This window comes from Sabethes cyaneus, chromosome 2 (genome assembly GCF_943734655.1).
Source record: "Sabethes cyaneus chromosome 2, idSabCyanKW18_F2, whole genome shotgun sequence".
Taxonomy (NCBI): Eukaryota; Metazoa; Arthropoda; class Insecta; order Diptera; family Culicidae; genus Sabethes; species Sabethes cyaneus.
In genome coordinates, this window is record NC_071354.1 from 88,516,090 (window position 1) to 88,534,769 (window position 18,680).

At 40.4% G+C, this 18,680-nt stretch overlaps 3 protein-coding genes across 3 annotated transcripts in view; 2 read left to right on the forward strand and 1 right to left on the reverse strand.

The window, feature by feature from the left end:
• Nucleotides 1-703: 703 nt before the first annotated feature.
• On the forward strand, nt 704-2,444 carry LOC128734565 (rRNA 2'-O-methyltransferase fibrillarin). The gene is made up of 3 exons (XM_053828828.1): nt 704-858; nt 1,097-1,464; nt 1,733-2,444. The coding sequence occupies exons 1-3, from the start codon at nt 846-848 to the stop codon at nt 2,315-2,317; spliced, it is 966 nt and encodes a 321-aa protein (XP_053684803.1). The 5' UTR covers nt 704-845; the 3' UTR covers nt 2,318-2,444.
• Nucleotides 2,445-2,453: 9 nt separating this feature from the next.
• LOC128734566 (uncharacterized) lies at nt 2,454-3,302 on the reverse strand. The gene is made up of 2 exons (XM_053828829.1): nt 2,808-3,302; nt 2,454-2,751 (listed from the first exon to the last, which is right to left on the reverse strand). The coding sequence occupies exons 1-2, from the start codon at nt 2,959-2,961 to the stop codon at nt 2,462-2,464; spliced, it is 444 nt and encodes a 147-aa protein (XP_053684804.1). The 5' UTR covers nt 2,962-3,302; the 3' UTR covers nt 2,454-2,461.
• A 1,820-nt stretch (nt 3,303-5,122) lies between these two features.
• The window catches only part of LOC128734303 (E3 ubiquitin-protein ligase SMURF2), a 54,907-nt gene continuing 41,349 nt past the window's right edge, over nt 5,123-18,680 (forward strand). Inside the window, exons 1-2 of the mRNA XM_053828420.1 lie at nt 5,123-5,484; nt 14,443-15,382. Of these exons, the coding sequence (XP_053684395.1) occupies nt 15,328-15,382 (55 nt within the window). The 5' untranslated portion in view covers nt 5,123-5,484; nt 14,443-15,327. The remainder of the gene's footprint in view (nt 5,485-14,442; nt 15,383-18,680) is intronic.

An 18,680-nucleotide genomic window follows, 5' to 3' on the forward strand; every position in this document is an offset into this window, starting at 1 on the left:
GAGTAAAACAACTATCAATCTGTCAAATGAAATCTGTGAAATGGTTCGCATTCTGAACGGATTTTAACCAGTCGAGGAGAAATAGCCATCGAACTGTCAAATTTGAACTAAAAAGCTAAAAATTTCGCGAAATGGTTCACAGCCTTAGGAAATGTCAAAAATGCTATTCAAATATTACGAACACAGATTATGCGCTCGACCATTATAGCTCGTGAAAAGCTGGATACAGGGCACATTTTCTTATCTATCGACCTTTTTGCGCGGTTAATGGCGGCTAGTGGGTACACTTTTCGACAATGTTTTTTTGCTTTTGGGAACTCCGTTCACGCATGCTGGGAAGTTCTACAACAACAATTAAGGCTGGAAATATCAACTTGACCTGAATAAAGTTGCCAAAGGCATGCTAAAGTTTTCCGAAAGTTGTACCCACTAGCCGCCATTACGTACGCGAAAAGGTGGATACCGCAATTTTTTGAGGGGGGCTTTGAACAATTATGTCAAAGGCTTCTTAAACGCCGAAAAATACAGGACGTCCTTTGTGAACGACGCCTATGAGTAAATGCATTCAGCGTGTCAAAGTAAATATTACCCATTTTTGACGTTTGAAGAAAATACGTAACTTTAACTCGATTTGTAGTAAAAGTGAATGAGCATATGCAGGTAAATAAATATCAAAAATGTTAATGTTCAATTTACAGACGTACTGACCGCGTGTGTTTGTTGTAGCGGCGTTTGTTGAAAATAGTGGTTTATAAATTACATTATTAGCACATGAGTTAAAAGTTTTATCGTAAAGTGGTAACACACAATATTGATTCTGCGAAATAATTCTTTTTGTTAAAAATATGGGCAAACCAGGTAATTCAATTTAGTGCATGCTAAGTCACGTTGCGGGATAACTGAATGCTTATGATTCCACAATTAATTTAACAAAAATGAAAAAACCGCGGCTTATGTAGATTTTGGTTTCATAGGTGGTAGCCATATATTGAAAATACTCAAAATACGCTAGAAATATACAAATAGCAATGGCTAATCGTTGTCGCGTTATTACGTCTTTCATAACCTCATTTGCTGTTCGACTTCTATCGTTTAGGTTTTTCACCACGAGGCGGCGGCGGAGGTGGTCGTGGCGGACGTGGTGGTGGTGGTGGACGCGGAGGAGGTGGTCCTTCTAGAGGAGGATTTGGTGGTCGTGGTGGCGGAGGCGGTCGTGGTGGTTTTGGAGGCCGTGGTGGCGGCCGCGGAGGTGGTGGACGGGGTGGTCCTGGAGGACGCGGCCGCGGTGGCGGTGGCCGTGGCGGTGGGGCTAAAGGAGGCGGCTTCAAGGGTGGCAAAACTGTCGTCATTGAGCCACATCGTCATGAGGGTGTGTTTATTGCCCGTGGCAAAGAAGATGCATTGGTTACGTTGAATCTAGTTCCCGGTTCGGAAGTCTACGGCGAAAAACGGATATCGGTTGAGGTAATTTGTTCAATTTTCTATACTGATCTATTTATCGACATGTTGATGTCGGTTTCGAATTTAAACGAAGTTACTCATGATGAAAGATTGCACAGGGGTATAGAATTGGCAAATATGTGGCCAACGATGGAACGCTTTCTGGATCCAGGAGCCTGAGGCACACTGGATTCGATGCGTTCCGTTGTAGAACTTGCTTACTGAAAGTCATCTAGCACGTATTTTTGTGCTTTGTTAATGAAATTGCTAACTCTATTTTTCTATTTTTCAGACCAACGGCGAAAAGAATGAATACAGAGTCTGGAATCCATTCCGATCCAAACTTGCCGCCGCTGTTCTTGGAGGAGTCGACAAAATTCACATGCCACCTGGTTCAAAGGTCCTCTACCTTGGAGCTGCTTCGGGAACTACCGTATCGCATGTTTCTGATATAGTTGGCCCAGAGGGTCTGGTGTACGCTGTGGAATTTTCTCACCGATCCGGTCGTGATTTGATAAATGTGGCTAAAAAGCGAACCAATATTATTCCTATTATAGAGGACGCACGTCACCCTCATAAATACCGTATGCTAGTCGGCCTGGTCGATACCGTTTTCGCCGATGTGGCTCAGCCCGACCAAGCTCGTATCGTGGCCCTCAATGCCCATCAGTTCTTGCGAAATGGTGGTCACTTTGTTATTTCCATCAAAGCTTCCTGTATCGACTCTACAGCGGTACCAGAGGCGGTATTTGCTGCTGAAGTTAAAAAACTACAGGCTGAAAAACTAAAGCCACAGGAGCAGATCACATTAGAACCATACGAACGAGACCATGCTGTTGTAGTGGGAGTTTACAGACCTCCACCGAAAAGTACATAGATTTTATTGTTAAGAGTTAAGATTTTGCATTCAAAATTTTCTAGATTTAATGTATAGAAACAAACATTTCTGTTTAGCATTACACGTAAACAAGGCGTTCACTGAATGATTTACGAAAATATACTAAAGGAAATAAAAGTGATTTTATTCTTTTTTCACATTTCCTTCCTTAATGCAATCCGCATCGAGCGGTTCGTGAAGAACCTCTGAAACTTTAATCCAATCGAGCGCTTTAACTAGCGGATCATTTCTAGATGGAGTTTTGTCGTAATTCCAGTAGGTGAACTGTTTGAACGCTCCTCCAAATGTGAATTTACGATCATCGTCACTAGATAACGGTTTTTGAGTTTCCTGCAAGATTACTCCGCTGTAACCATCGGGTAAGTCGAATTGTTTTCCTCGTAGTGGATATCCGCGTAAAGCATTAACGAAAGCTGCAAAGACCAATTTTAGTCAGTCGTTCTTGAATTTGCTAAATTATCTTTTGTACTTTTATCCTCCAGCTGCTCAGTATAGCTATCAAAATACTGCTTCACTTTGGCTGGTCCATCGCCACGAATCGTTGCCGGAATGTATTGAACTTTATGCTGATCCTTTAAACTCGTTTCTATATCATCGCGTTTGATAGAAATATTGATAGACATAACTGCACCTAGGCAAATAGTTTTTACAAGCTACAGCTCTTAGAAACACTAACAGTAGACGGAAAAGTCGAAATTTTCAAACTAAACTATTTACAAATTTCAAACGCAAGCTGCCGTGTGCGGTTTGCGCGCTAGAGCGTATCCAGCTTTTTACGCGCTATAATGGCGGACGCTATAAATTGTGTTCGTAATATGTAACAATCTTTTTGACAACTCTGCATCCTCTGCATACATCAAATCTGTCACTCTTCTCTTGCAACACTACCGTACTCTTTCTTTCGTTTACGCCAAAGAAGGAGAGCAAAAATGTGCGAAATGTAAACAAAACTATTGCTCTCCTCCTTTTGCGTAAATGAAAGAAAGAGCAACACTGTCGTACAGGAGAAGAGTCCCCAGTTTTGATGTATGCAGAGTTGTCAAAAAGATTGTTCGCATATTACGAACACAATTTATAGCGTCCGCCATTATAGCGCGTAAAAAGCTGGATAGCATCAGTAAAGGCCCAGACACAATGCATACGGATTTTACTACGTTGCGGCAATTTGACAGTTTTTCCATGGGTTTTCTGTCAAATATCCGCAACGTAGTAAAATCCGTATGCATTGTGTTTGGGCCTTAACAGTACACCGCAGTCTGTCAGTGTACCTTAGAGCTCTACAAAAGTAACGATTTGCCGATTGTCAGTGAGTAAAGCCCTGCAAAGGTTTTCTTGTGAGGGTTAGGGGCGTTATACCGGGAGATGTCGATGGGCTGGTTATACCGGTTATACCAGAAGATCCACCCCTTGATCCACCCTACCACTATCCTATCCACTACCCTATCCTCACTTTCCACGAGCGATAATTTTGGCTATTGAGCACAAGTCATACATAGAATTAACAAAAGGGCGAATGTCGCAAATGTAAACAAAACGGGTGAGAGTTATTTTTTACTGGACCAGCATAGGAAAATCAACCTTCACTCGGTTTGTTTACGCTTGCGATATTCGCCCTTTTGTTAATTCTATCTTCATGTGGGCACAATCTTTTGACATTCATTGCAGGAGTAGTAGTTTGCGGCCATAATTTCCTGAAAGCACCGGCTCTGGATACTTTTTACAATCGTGCGAATTAAACATTTGAGAGCACTCAGAGGCAAACATTAAGTTCATATGGTCTAGCCGTTGCCAAATTTGCTCTCGAACAGCGTCTGATTCGATTAGCTAACAAAAATATCAGCTTATGCTGCAAATCACTATAAATATGGTAATTTTCCGAAAACAGATTGGAATGTCCATTTTCCTTTAATGGACCCTTTGGGATTTACAATAGGAAAACGACCGGGTCCATTATAAGAATTCATGTGTGTTTCTTATGGAGAGGATCCACTAATGGTGAGATTTTTTGCGTTGGTCACATTTACAACTAAATGTTATAAACTAAAATGTGTGATATGTTTAGTTCTTTCTGTTCTTTGTTATTTATTCTCAGAAATAAGAAGTACAAACTAATAAACACTGAAATCACAGACAAACAGACATAACTCTTGGAAGAAAAATCAACAAAAATTATCGTACCTCACATTTAGCCTGAACACCACCACTATCTATGATCGACATTCCCTTAATATCAAATAGTAAAAGGAGTATCCCTCGAAGCAGCAATTATTTTTTATGGGGAATTCCCCTTCTTTCGTCAAAAAGCGCCACTTTGACCAGAACGGAGACATTCCTTACTAAGCCCAAATTTGAAATGACGGTTTATTCGGTACTAAGAATGGAAAACAAGTGTTATGTCTGTTTCTCTGTGCTGAAATTGTGCCCGAGGGTCCATTATAGGGAGAGGGTCCACTATTGGTAGATATGCCCTATATTAAATATATTATTTAATAAATGTGAAGTGATTCGCCTCGTGGGTGTAAACAAAATTTAGAGGATGAAGGTTTTTAAATACATCACATATGAGGTGCACCTTCGTTTAGTTATCATTTGCGACATTCGCCCTTCTGTTGCTTTGAATTTATGTAAACTTTCCTGGCAACTTTATTACCAGAACGGAGTTCGTTCACAAGTTTCCAGTTCTTTTCATTTTCCCTTTTCTCCGTTTTGCTGTGTAAGTGCCGTACAGTGCAATTTCATTCACCGTCCTGTTCACACGTAGGTTTTTTATGAAACGGACGTCTCTCGGTCGCTCGTTTGCTTCGTTTCACAAAAGTGAAGTGTTCATCATTCTCTACAGTCGTGAAAATTTTTGCTCCTCGTTTTCGAGTGTTGGGTCGTCGTCGTGGTGGTTTTTGGTGTGTCCATAATTTGCGTCCGTACCGGAAACGGTTCGCGATATGTGCGTAGCGATTGTCCGCGGCCCAGTTCAGTGTCTCGGAGTTGATAAAGTGGCATTTTGGGCAGAGCGCAGAAAGAATCCGAAAATGTTAATTGGTCTGTAGGATAGATCCAGACGAGGACGTGTGAACGAGAAAGCAGAGCGAAAGACATCTACACTTACAAACACGTCGACATCGTATGCTGGTACTGCTGCAGTGGCCAGAGTGAGTACGAAGATTGTCTTGTTATTTTTATTAGTCGTCTTGGTTGCTTTGAAGTGATCGACTACATTCTTCTGGTTCTCGATTCAACTGATCCCCCCTCACCTGTACGTTGTGTGGTTATTCTATTCTATTGGCTGACCGACCGAATAATGACGGGGTGGTCTCTACGGTCAAATCTCGGATTGCACTGATATCCCAAATTTGTTCAATCTTGCTTCGAGTAACTACAGTCCGAGCAATTGAAAATTAGTTGTGCACTTGCACTTATTCATCAAACTTATCGCCATTGATTCTGTACGAGATTTGTGATGTTCATTTTAATTGGCAAGCCTGTTTTGTAAATGTAAAGTGTTATAACATTCAATTTATTTAAGATGCAAAACTGGAACGTACAATAAAATAAAGCTATTAACCCATTATGACCCGGAGTATATTTAAATTCCTTATTAAACTTCAGGATATAATGAGTTAAACACTTTAAATCGTGGACTGTATTAAGTCAAAATTGCTTCCTTCAATAGGCTTTGCTTTGTAACTAATGATTTTTATCAATTAGTGAATGTCCGAATTAAATAGCTTTGTGTAAACATAAATAAATAAAATGCAGTTACTGTTAAGTGCAACTTGATAGATACATACATACCAAGATCGCACCCCAAGTTAGCCTCGAAGTAAGATACTGGTCTAACAAGCCTGTTATAGTTAATAGGATTGTTGCACTAGATCTGGCTGCGAAGTTTTCTGCTGAATGAATAAGTACCAAGATTTTTGGCAGGTTGCAAACATATTTTTGTGTAAAAGTGACTGTGCCTAGTACTTTAAAAATTCATCCAATTGATTTGCATATGATGCAAAATACGCTTTGCAACGTGTATGATTGTGGTTGACTCTCTGTTTTCTGTTGTTTTTCTTAAATGCTAGTCATAATATGTGCCAGCAAAATTAACTTGCATATCGTATATTTCTCAAAAGTGATCGATACCGTACAAAAAGCCGGGTACGGTTTACTTGGACACTCGAACGAACCGTTTTTTAATCCATTATATACGGTTCCTTTTTCCGAATTTGTTTCTCGGCGTAAGACCGCGTAATTTAACTGAAGTGATAACAATTTTTGACGTAGGACTATGAATTTGTTTACTATACTGGGACTGGGTAGCATTTTGTGAAAACGAAATAAGAAGTGTAACGTTTGGATGATAGATTTCAAATGGCAATAAAACTACTAAACTACTGAACGAAACTGAACAATTTATATGTCGTTGGATAGATAAAATGACCAACAATTTTATGAGGGAGGTAGTTAGGAGAGCAATTTTAAGGAGGGCGTAAGTGATATTTGACAGATTGATACAGTGGACTGTCGGAAAAGTTAACTCTCTGAAACGTTAATTGTTCAGAAAAGTTGAGCGAATATCAGCTTTCAAGCCACGCTCCAAAAAGTTAATTTTTGCCTTAATTTTTCTGAGAGTTTCAATATATTGGTTGTCCAAGCGTTCGTCCACACACGTGTGTTTACCTTCTATCTTTATTTCTCATTTTTCGGTTTATTGTCGCCTTTCCACAGTTTTATACAGAGTCGCATCATAACTGGGATTAAATTAAACTCTTGTACCGGACAGTTGCAACAATAGTTCAGTACGAGCACCTAGTTACTTCAGGATTATTGATAACATACTGGAAAGGCGCAAACTCAGATTGAATTTTAAATGTAATAGAAGTTACAGCAAGGAACTAAAAATAAGCGCGAACATTATCAAAACGTAGTCGCAGATTACGAAAAAACAAAAGTAGACTAGTGTAACCGGCTTCTTTAAACTTACTTACTTACTTACTTACTTAATTGGCCTAACGTCTTATGACAAGGCCTGCGCAGTATAATTTCTCCATCTGTTTCGGTCCCTGGCAATTGATCTCCAGTTCCGCGGGCACCCAGTGCTCGCCAGATCTCGCTCCACCTGGTCTTGCCACCTCGCTCGCTGTGCCCCTCGTCGTCTTGTTCCTACCGGATTTGATGCGAAAACCATTTTTGCAGGATAGTTGTCCGGCATTCTAGCAACATGTTCTGCCCAACGTATACGTCCAGCTTTAACCACTTTCTGAATACTTGGTTCGCCGTAGAGACGCGCGAGCTCGTGGTTCATTCTTCGCCTCCATACACCGTTCTCTTGCACTCCGCCAAAGATGGTTCTAAGCACCCGCCGTTCGTAAACTCCGAGTGCTCGTAGGTCCTCTTCTAGCAATGACCACGTTTCGTTCCCGTAGAGGATAACCGGTCTAATTAGCGTTTTGTACAGTGTGCACTTTGTACGGGGGCTCAAATTGTTCGACCGCAAGTGTTTGTGGAGTCCGTAGTAGGCCCGACTTCCGTTGATAATACGTCTTTTAATCTCACGGCTGGTATTGTTGTCCTCTGTTGCCAGCGAGCCAAGGTATACGAACTCGTCGACTACCTCGAACTCATCCCCGTCGATTACCACGGTACTGCCCAAGCGAGCCCTGTCGCGCTCGGTCCCGCCCGCCAGCATATACTTCGTTTTAGACGTATTTATCTTCAATCCAATCTTCTCTGCTTCGCGTTTCAGTCTGGTGTACTGATCTTCCACCGCCTCAAATGTTCTGCCGACAGCATCCACGTCGTCAGCAAAGCAGATAAATTGACTGGATTTATTGAAAATCGTGCCCCACATTTCGATCGCCGCTCGCCTTATAACACCTTCAAGCGCAATGTTGAATAGCAGGCAGGAAAGACCATCTCCTTGACGAAGTCCCCTGCGAGATTCGAATGGGTCCGACAAACCACCCGAGATTCTCACACAGCACTGGATCTCATCCATCGTAGCCATGATAAGTCTACTAAGCTTATCCGGAAAGCCGTTTTCGTCCAAAATTTTTCATAGCTCTTGTCGGTTTACGCTATCATATGCGGCTTTGAAATCGATGAACAGGTGGTGCGTGGGGACTCGGAATTCGCGGCACTTCTGGAGGATCTGCCGCAGGGCGAAGATTTGGTCTGTTGTAGACCGACCCTCCATGAAGCCGGCCTGGTAACTTCCCACAAATCTATTGGCTGTTGGCGATAGTCGATGAAAGAAGACTTGGGACAGCACTTTGTAGGTGGCATTCAGGATAGTGATGGCTCGGTAGTTCTCATAATCCAGCTTATCACCTTTCTTGTAGATAGGGCAGATAACCCCGTCTTTCCACTCCTCCGGTAGTCGTTCCGTATCCCAAATCTTGACAATCAGTTGATGCAGACAGCCGGCCAACTTGTCCGGGCCCATTTTAATAAGTTCCGCACCACTGCCATCCTTTGCCGCTGCTTTGTTGTTCTTCAGCCGCTGGATGGCTTCTTTAACTTCCCTTATCGATGGGGGTGGCACATCTTCGTCGCTTGCTGCACCAATGTGGTCACTTCCTCCGCTATCATGGTCTTCCGCCTGCACACCATTCAGGTGTTCATCGTAGTGCTGCTTCCACCTTTCGATCACCGCACGGTCGTCGGTCAAGATACCTCCATCTTTATCTCTGCACCCTCTTCCGGCAGCGCGGTTTCGAGAGATAACGCGTAGTTTTCGGCGACCTCCGGTTGCTTCAGTCGCGCTAGATTATACCGTGGCGGGCGGCGGTATCGTATGTTGTTCACAACAGATAGTTTTTGACGTATCCTTACCATCACTTGGTAGTGATCCGAATCAATGTAAGCGCCCGGATAGGTTCTGACGTCGATAATGTCTGAAAAGTGCCGACCATCTATCAGAACGTGGTCGATTTGTGATTCTGTCTGGTTGGGTGATCTCCAGGTGTACCGATGGTAGAGGTTATGCTGGAAGAAGGTACTACGTATGGCCATGTTCTTGGAGGCGGCGAAGTCGACAAGTCTTAGGCCGTTTTCGTTCGTTTGCGGGTGAGCGCTGAACCGTCCAATCACCGGTTTGAATTCCTCCTCCTGGCCAACCTGAGCATTACAGTCCCCGATGATAATTTTAACATCATGTCTTGGGCAGCGGTCGTATTCACGCTATAACTGCGCGTAGAATTCGTCTTTGTCATCATCGGTACTTCCGAGGTGAGGGCTGTGCACGTTGATGATGCTTATATTGAAGAATCGGCCCTTGATTCTTAATCTGCACATTCGGGGGTTGATCGGCCACCACCCGATCACCCGCTTCTGCATCTCGCCCATCACTATAAAAACTGTGCCCAGCTCGTGTGTATTCTTTAAACTTACTGAAAGGAACTAAGTATTATATCATAAAGGTCTTGCTACATATTTCTTTCCATTACAACTTCCAAATACATAAAAATGTGTATCCCATATCCCAGAATGCATTTTTCTCTTGTGTATTAATCATTTTCAATGATTTTAGGACTATTCGGAAAAGTTAATATTTTGGAAAAGTTAACCCTATAACGGGTAAGACCGTCTGTAGACGGCCTTCGCTTTTGGAGCTCCAGAGCCGCATACGAAATCTGTTTTTAATTGGCAGTATGCGATTTGTGTTCAGAACAGATTTCTTGACATTTTGATACTAATATCATAACATTCTGACCATGCATTCAAAAGTTATCTTTCAAAAACAAAAATTCCGAAAATAATGCGCGAATATTCCCTTTTTTACTTTTGAAGGAAAAGGACATCTAGAACAAAATGATTGACCTAAAAAAAAATTCTATGAGTAAATTTCATGCATTATTTTAATTTTGTAATATATCTGAATTGAAAAAATATCTGGGCAGAGCGTTAGACATGAAAAGAGAAATTGGACTTTTTCTTACCTGGCGCTCCTCCAGATAATTATTTTTGTATGAAAATTGAAACTTAAGGTTTTTTTGTGTGTACTTTCATGATAAAATACTTATTAGCTTGATCGCATCGTTTTTACGGTGTTGCCCGTTAGAGGGTTAATCGACCCATTCCCCAATCGATTAACTTTACCGAGAGTCCAGTGTAGTTTGTTTTGCTCAATGAGAGCATATAAGGTGAGGATGAACATATCTTCTGTAATAGCGGATTCGTTTATTCAGTCCGGGTTGAAATTGGATGAATTTTTTGCCTTCATTTGCTCCTATTTGATAGATGAAATTTATTTCATTTCAACCTGGGTTGAATAAACAAATTCATTAGAGTAAGGAGGGGTAAAAGTGCGATGCGGGTAAAAGTGCGATTCAATGATTTATCTGTGCAGATTCTGAGTAAATTGATTACAATGGCATAGATGGGTGGCTACTTTGACAGCTTGAATCTAACATAAACTTTGGTTGCTTACGAAGCATAGTTGCTGAGTTATGTGCAAATGTTATTTGAGGGCGGTTTTGATGTAATTTTTCGTTATACGACAAATACGATATCAACAGAAGGATATTACTTGTTGAAAATTTCTAGCAGTGTTTTACATCACTCACATATCTGTTTTGAAAAGAATTTACAAAATATATTTCGCTTTTCCATAATCTAACCCCGTCAACCGCTTAGCGGGGTAAAAGTGCGATTCACGGACGAGGCAAAAATGTATAGCTAATTATATACAGCTTTAGTCACCATATTACAGATACTAGAAATGAAAGATCTGCAAAAAACTGTGTGCTCTACAGATGTTGGCCGAAGGAAAACAATGTATTTCCGCTGATGAAACAAAAAACAAACGTTTGGAAAAGTTTCGATCTAACGGAGGCTGCAATACACCAGCGCAAAATAGGAAAGGTGCAAATTGAGAATATTCCTTACCAAAACATAACACAGATTGAAGATAATATGGTTTTGTTAGCTACTGTTGTGCTAATTTCATGGATTCGAGCTTCGCACTTTTGCCCCGCAAGTGGGGTAAAAGTGCGAATCGGCACTTGATCAGAAGAAAGAATTTATTTTGCAAAACACTATTACCGCAGACGATTTATGGTTGAATGTGAAGACGTTGAGTTCCTGCATCACTATAAAATATATTATGTTGTTATCCTTCTTTACATCTCACGAAAATTGATGACAACTTCAAACATCGCACTTATGCCCCGCCCTACTCTATACTATAAACGGAACGGAACGGAAGGACTCAAAATACACGTTTTTGCAGAAGGTTGCAAATCTCTAGGACCTTTCTTTACAAAGCTAAATTTTGAGTATTTCAATAATCGCCTAGAACCATATACTCTTGTAAAATGCAACCAACATACGCTGAATATGAAAAACTTATTTTTAAAGAATTTCCAAAGAAAATGCTCTATAGCTCTGCACTCTATAGAGTTAGAAATGTCATTTCTTTAGCGAAATTCTTTTTCTTTATATTTTCTATAACTTTGCCGAAGAAACCATGTATCTATCTACGAACACAAAAAAATGGACGTGTATCGAGCCACATTAAACCTATGCTTGCCGTACTCTCATTTGGGTGGTTGGAGACAAGTACTATAGTGAACTAAGTGAGTTTTGCCAAAACGCAAAAGTTTGCGCATGCCATATTTTGATTTGATGATTCATTTAATGTTAATAGTTAATGAATAAAATTATTTTCAGATATTTCTTTGGATGCATGATGCATGATTTGAACATTTTGCTCAAAACTTATATACCTTAATCCTTACCCTGAGTAGAATAAAGTCAGGAGTAAAACCGAGAAAATTTAAAGGAAACCTCGTTTAGTATAGATAGTGTGTGCATTGAAGTTTTTCCGAAAATTATCGTTCCGGTTGGGTTGAAGGATTCAAGTATTTATACCCGAACTACCGATTGGAAGAATACGAATTACCATTGAAAGACCCTGTATCCACCTTTTCCTATTCTCTCTGTTTTTCTTCTAATTCTTGTCACATGAATGATGGCACGGGCAAGATCGACAAGGCACAAATCTTCCCCACGATTAAGAGGAACATACTGCTTGAGCCGCAAATGCTGATAGGGTAAGACATGGTAAGAAGGCTCGGCGGGGTAAAACGGACCACATGGAACCCTTACAAGTTTATAGTACTCGACTTAAGCTTTAAGATGAAGCGCTGATTTCATAAATCCGCTTACCCCATTTTACCCCATGGGTTCGTGAAGCTATGGAAATTTAAAGCTTGAATATGCGATAACCCAGCAAGTAAAGGTCCAAAAGATTTGCGGTCTTCTGCAAAAAAGTGTATTTTGAGAGCTTCGATAATTGCCTAGAACATTGTATTGTAAAATGCAACTAACAACATCTAAATATGAGAAACCAATTTTTAAAGAAGTTTTCAAAAATTTTCTCTATAGTTCAGCACTCGATAAAGACAGAAATTTTATTTCTTCAGCAAAGTTGCTTGTTTTTACAATATTTACAACTTTGCCGGAGGAACTATGTTTATATTAAAACAAAAACCTAAAACAAAAAAGTTATTTTTTAATTTTCATTATAGTTTTAGATTAAGAGGGATATTCATACGATCAAAAATGCTGAAGACCATAAATGATAAAATGAAAACAAGAGACACTAGGAAAAAAGTTCCGCTTTTCGCCCTTTTGGACATGAAGCATGAAAAATAATTCAAATACATTACAAAATTGAAATAAAGCATGAAATTCACTCATAGAAAAATTATAAGGTCAATCATTTTGTTCTAGATATCCTTTTTCTCCAAAAGTAAAAAAGGGAATATTCGCGCATTAATTATTTTCGAAATTTTTCGGAATTTTTGTTTTTGAAAGATGATAACTTTTGAATGCATAGACAGAATGTTGTGATATTAATATCAAAATGCCAAGAAATCTATTCTGAACACATTTTGCGTATTGTCAATTCAAAACAAATTTCGTATGCAACTCTGGAGCACCAAAAGCGAAGGCCGTCTACAGACGGTCTTACCCGTTAGAGGGTTAAATGTTGTACCGTATACTTTTTGCTGAGATTCCTGTGGCAGTTCGTGGAAGTGTACAACGCACTCCCGACATGCTTCTTGTTTCGGCGTCATTTTAAGCAAAACAAGGCAAGCATGAACAAAACAAAAATATTAACAAAAAGAGGAGAGAGAGAGAGCTAACACACACATACTCTGATTTTTCTCTGAGCTCGTTTGTTGTTGAGTATAGAGGCCTTAAAAAAATTCCAAAATTTTAGTTGTCACCCGTTATAGACATTTAAAAAACTCGGCAAAATTTGCCGAGATTTGAACAGGGAAGCGTTCGGTAAAAATTTCGGTAGTGCAAATCGACGTTTACGGATCTTTACTAACGTTTGGTCTCATAAAAAAGTTTTACCGAACGCTCGTCAAAATTTTTCCAACTTCGGTGCTTTTTTTAAGTGCGTAAGTCCTTCTTCTTGATCCGATGAATGACATTCATTTGCCTGATCGTTTGACCACTTTGCGAGTCGGGACGAGACCCAATTGGCAATATGCTGCAGCTCATGAATTTATACAAAAAGATTTTTCCGAAATGATAGTAATACCTATATTTGAACAACTGGGGTTCGCATTTAATAATAGAGCATTAATATACTTTTGGACATTAAAAATATTAATAGGTTGGGCAGTTCATGAGGTTACATTGCTAGATATGAAAAATAACGCTTAAGTTTTGTTTTAGAGATAAGGATAGATTACAATCTACCAACACAGCATTGGACAAATAATGAGACAAAAACTTCCTATAGCAATCTTGCGTGATATTGGCCCTCTTGATGGTCCGTTTCTCGGCGTTCAATTGACTGAAGTGTGTTAGTTCGGTTTGATGTAATTTGTTAGTGGATTTTCAAGACTGTTAGCTCTTTAATATTATGACAGTAACAATATGTTCAATTTTGTAAGTTGCAATTATTTTTGTGTTGAACACAACGCAACCTACGTCTTGGACTGAAAGTAACGTTTGATAATCAGCATGACAAGTGAAGAACTCCTTTAATTCTCAAAACAATCCAAATTACAGTAAACAACCGAGTAATCATATTTAGATATTTCAAATCGTACGCAATGTCTTTTAATAGATTGTCCTTTTTTGCTGCATTTCAGAGAACCCGTTTGTGACCTACCGTGACAACATTTCAGACAGCCAGCGAACATAGTCTAGTGCAGATCAGTAGAGGAACAGTGTTCATTCAGCCAGCGGATAGCCAGCAGTACAATTACTCAACGTCAACAAACGGCGGTGTATTGTGTCACAAGACCCGACCGCGGCTGCCAATCAGTGCTGCCATCCCGTAGCACAACCACCCTGAAGAGTGCAGTTTGTTAAGGTTCCCATGTAAAAACGAAACGAAGATAGTACTGTGCGCCTGACTGTGTTGTTTTATTTGATAGTGCGAGTGTCTGAGTTTAAGTCATAAATCGTAAGAGAAAAAAGTCGAAAAGTACATCGAGCTAAGAAATAAAAATGAAAAGTGTACTGCACATTGAAGGCCTTTACTGTTTCTTCCAGTCATGAGAAAGAAACTTTTACAGTTTCCACGAGCTCTAGAGTAATGTCAATAGATCTAAACATCGGCAATTCAAAACAAAAGTAGTGCTTTTTCATGCAACCAGTGAAAATCAGTGCTGTGCTGTGCAAAGTTGGATGTGCTACTGGAAATAAAAGAGAAATGGTTGCTTCAAAGTAATTAGCTAAAATAATAATAAATACGCGAGAAATACACCTATACGTGAGTGCACTAGTGTGCGGTATTATTATAATACTGCGGCGTTTTAATCTGCGCCATACCTATCGACCATTTATTTTGAAGGTTTCGGTGTACCCACTGCCGAAGACGAGAAAGGCAAAAATCGAAGATAGACTCACGGAAGCGCTGGAGAACGAAAAGAATAGCATAGATGCGATAGCGGTACATAAATGCAAAGTGTGATTGAAAACAGGAGGCACAGATTTGCGGCCACCGCACTGTACGAACAGATAGGTGAAAAATGAACAAGTTGGAATATTCGCGACGGAATGGCACTCAGAAGATACGAATCACAAGTAAGTATAGGTATTTTGCATGTGGATTCGAAAGGGGGTTTTCATGGTGCTACGCGTGTATGGGTAGAACTGGTTACCAATGCTTTCAATGTGGAATCTACGATATCGGCCATTCATTCTTAACCTGGCGGTCGTTTGTACCTTACTCTAGTGGTATCTTGCCCTAGCGTAGTGGACATCGTTGTATGCAACAGTAGCATATCCGCAGATTGAAATAAAAAAATATGATTCATTGAAGATTTACTTCGTCGATATAGATATAGAGTCCACTTGTATCATTTGATTGATTTGTCTGTGGTGCACAGCAGAAAATGATAGAAAATATATTTTATGAATCATCTACTTTCTGTGTTAAAGTCTTAAGGAAAATTATACAGAAAATTTACTATAATAAATGCAACACATAAAATTCCATTTGGTGATTGTCTGAAAGTTTTGATAAAAGTATTTTTTAATATTGTCGTATCAGGTATCAGAAATTTTTTTACAATGTTTGAGGGGTGGGGGGAATTTTCAATGATGATTTTGTACTTTTTGATACTGTAATCTGGGAGGAGAGGGGAGCGTTTTACTGCTATATGTACTAGGCCCGAGGGGTGATCTTATATCGGAGCCTCCCAGAGGCATTTCTCCCAGCCGAGACAGCTTAAGACAGCCAATAAAACGCAGTAGCGAATTGACTGGAGATTCCAAGATCAGATAACGTCATATAGCTGATCATATAGCCATGTAGTAGTCTAATTAGCAATAGTGTATAATATGGTGAAAGAGAAATATGTGTTTCATACTTGTTTTTCGGGTATTCATCCGTTCCTCTTACCCTTTTATGATGGATTTTACCATAAGTTAGTAGGAGTTTAATCCAATTAAAGCCATTGCCTTGATTCCTCATAAGCACCCTTGCTTTGGTAGTGCTTCCCCTGGTTCAGCCAAATCCCTAAGTAGCATCAAGACGTTACTAGATCGAGATTCACTAGATCGAGTCTGCCTCGAGCGATCCTTACCATTGCTGCCGCAACTAGGTATTCTTTTTTGGGTTAACGACTAGAACTTTATACTGGGCAGACTTCATAGCATACTGCTGTTCTACAGAACCCAATTTCCCTGACCCATTGAGTCCCATTAAGTTTACAAAACGACAGACTTGCCTTGCGAATGTAATCCCTCAAGTTATATAATATGCAGATGAACTTCATCCTTCCTTCAACTTTTATCGAGTCAACATATGCTCACAGATGAATAACGTATGCTTTATATTTTCGGGTGGTGATAAAAAAACTAAAACTAGCCAACTAGAACCTCGAGGTATGATGGTGGTTTAATAAGCTAGTCGTCGTATGTTCGAATTCCGAATGGGAGAGGCTGTTAGAGTCAATAGGATTGTAGCAACTGGCCCTGCAATTGTCCTGCACTCTAACAGCTGGCTGCGAAGTTTGTCGTATAAAAACAGAAGGTCAAGTTTCGATAACGGAATGTAGCACTTAGGCTTTGCTTTGCTTTGATAAAAACTAAGATAGCTAACTAGTTTGACAAATAAGGTAATTATACTAGCTTACTTGCAAAAAAAATTTCCCCGTTCACGGCCAGTCGGGAGCGAAAGTAGAGCTGCTTTGACATCCCCTTCTCGCTGATTGTCAGCCAAAGTACCAAGAACCCACAACCCAAGACGGTGAATTTGGTGTGTGAAATAAACTGCACCTCGGAGCTCACTTCCTTCGTGAAAGAAGTAAAATACGAAGTGCCCTGCCAGTCGTTACCATCCAGGGTGAGATAGGTCTCGTCGTCCATCACCACCGCTACGTTGCGATTCGCCGGGAAAATCGTCTTATTCAGCCACTGCTGCTGCGTCATTGCCTGCAGTTCCGAGACCGGTGGACGGGACTGCCGCTTCCTGACATGTATGTCCATGTTCGCCAGGTACTTTTTCACTGGCCGGTCGCACCGACCTCGCGGCCAAGCGCACGCAGTGATGTAGCCACTATTCCCTCTGTCTTCCTCTTCAGCATCCTTTGGAGCTTCTTGTCGCTCAGGGTCGTCGGCCAGCCGAAACCGGGTTTTCATTCGATGCTTTGATTGTTGCCCAATAGTGCCAAGATGTCGTAGATGTGCCGGAACGGGGGTATCTGTCAAAGTGCCGCACGATGTCCGTTTTCGACGCGGCGGGGTACCGTTCTTTGAACGTGAACACTTCTAACCGCTTCACTGTTTTCGCCGTCACGGTTAGAGTTCGGCTGATAGAGCTGTAGATTTTTTTGTTGCAAGTAAGCTAATATAATTACCTTCCATGGGAAATTTATCAAACTCAATTAGCTGTCTTAGCTTTTTATCACCATCCGAAAAAAGTCCATTTTTTTAATGCATACATTATTGCCAGTAAAGAACTGTTTTCTAGAAAGCATCCACGCTCCCAACTGCCATCAGCTTAACAATGACTGTTTTGGCAAATACAAAATACATCTTCAAATATACCTTAACCAATAACCAGGATATTCCAGCATTTAACTTTAATTCCAGCATCCGACTTACGAATCCGAAAAACTTACGGATATCCATTATTTTTTTACCTTCTGAAGTAGGGTCTCCCCTTAAGAATAATAGAGCCGCCGGAAAGAACCGACTCCCGGCAGTTCATAAAAACTGGGAAGTAGTCGCGGCCAACTGCCGTATACAGTCGGACACCCATTCGAGATTCGAGCATACAGCGACTGGTATTGAGGCCCAGTGTAGTAACCCGAGGCTAGTTCGGAAGCGAAGGATTTGGTAGGATTTGGGCAGGATTTGGCTTCAATTTTACTGTAAACCCAATGAATGCACCTACAAGATATCCAGAAAATTTACTGGACCCTCCCGCTACCTTGAAAATTGACCAGGTCAGACATGACGTCAGACCTGTTGAACTCCGTTTTCATTTTTACAATACATGGAGCTAAATTACGCAATACTACATTCTACCACTATAGCTGAATTTATTTACATTGAGTTCTACACATCCCTACTAGCACAGTTGTTACAAAACTGTTGAGGTAACCGAAATGTAACAAATTTCAGTCGTAATCCGGTTGCTTCATCAGGTTCATTTACCTAAGGTGTGCTACACGGGATATAACTAACATATAAGCGTTTGTTGGAGGATGCGTGGAACCACCTACCCAAGGGAGGGAGCATTTGAATTTCATTTAATTTCTTCTCCGTATCTGAAGGTTATGAGGTTTTCGAGGTTTTGCACAACGTTACAATCGACATGTTTTGTATATTTACCCATGCTTTCTTTATTTCTGCAACTGTTTTGACTACTTTA

Bases quoted from the DNA above. Each gene is read 5' to 3' on its own strand.
- LOC128734565 (XM_053828828.1), top strand. The intron at 1,465-1,732 runs GTAATTTGTTCA...TCTATTTTTCAG, and splicing joins AAAAACGGATATCGGTTGAG to ACCAACGGCGAAAAGAATGA.
- LOC128734566 (XM_053828829.1), bottom strand. From the start codon at position 2,961: ATGTCTATCAATATTTCTATCAAACGCGATGATATAGAAACGAGTTTA. The intron at 2,752-2,807 runs GTACAAAAGATA...TGGTCTTTGCAG, and splicing joins TGAGCAGCTGGAGGATAAAA to CTTTCGTTAATGCTTTACGC.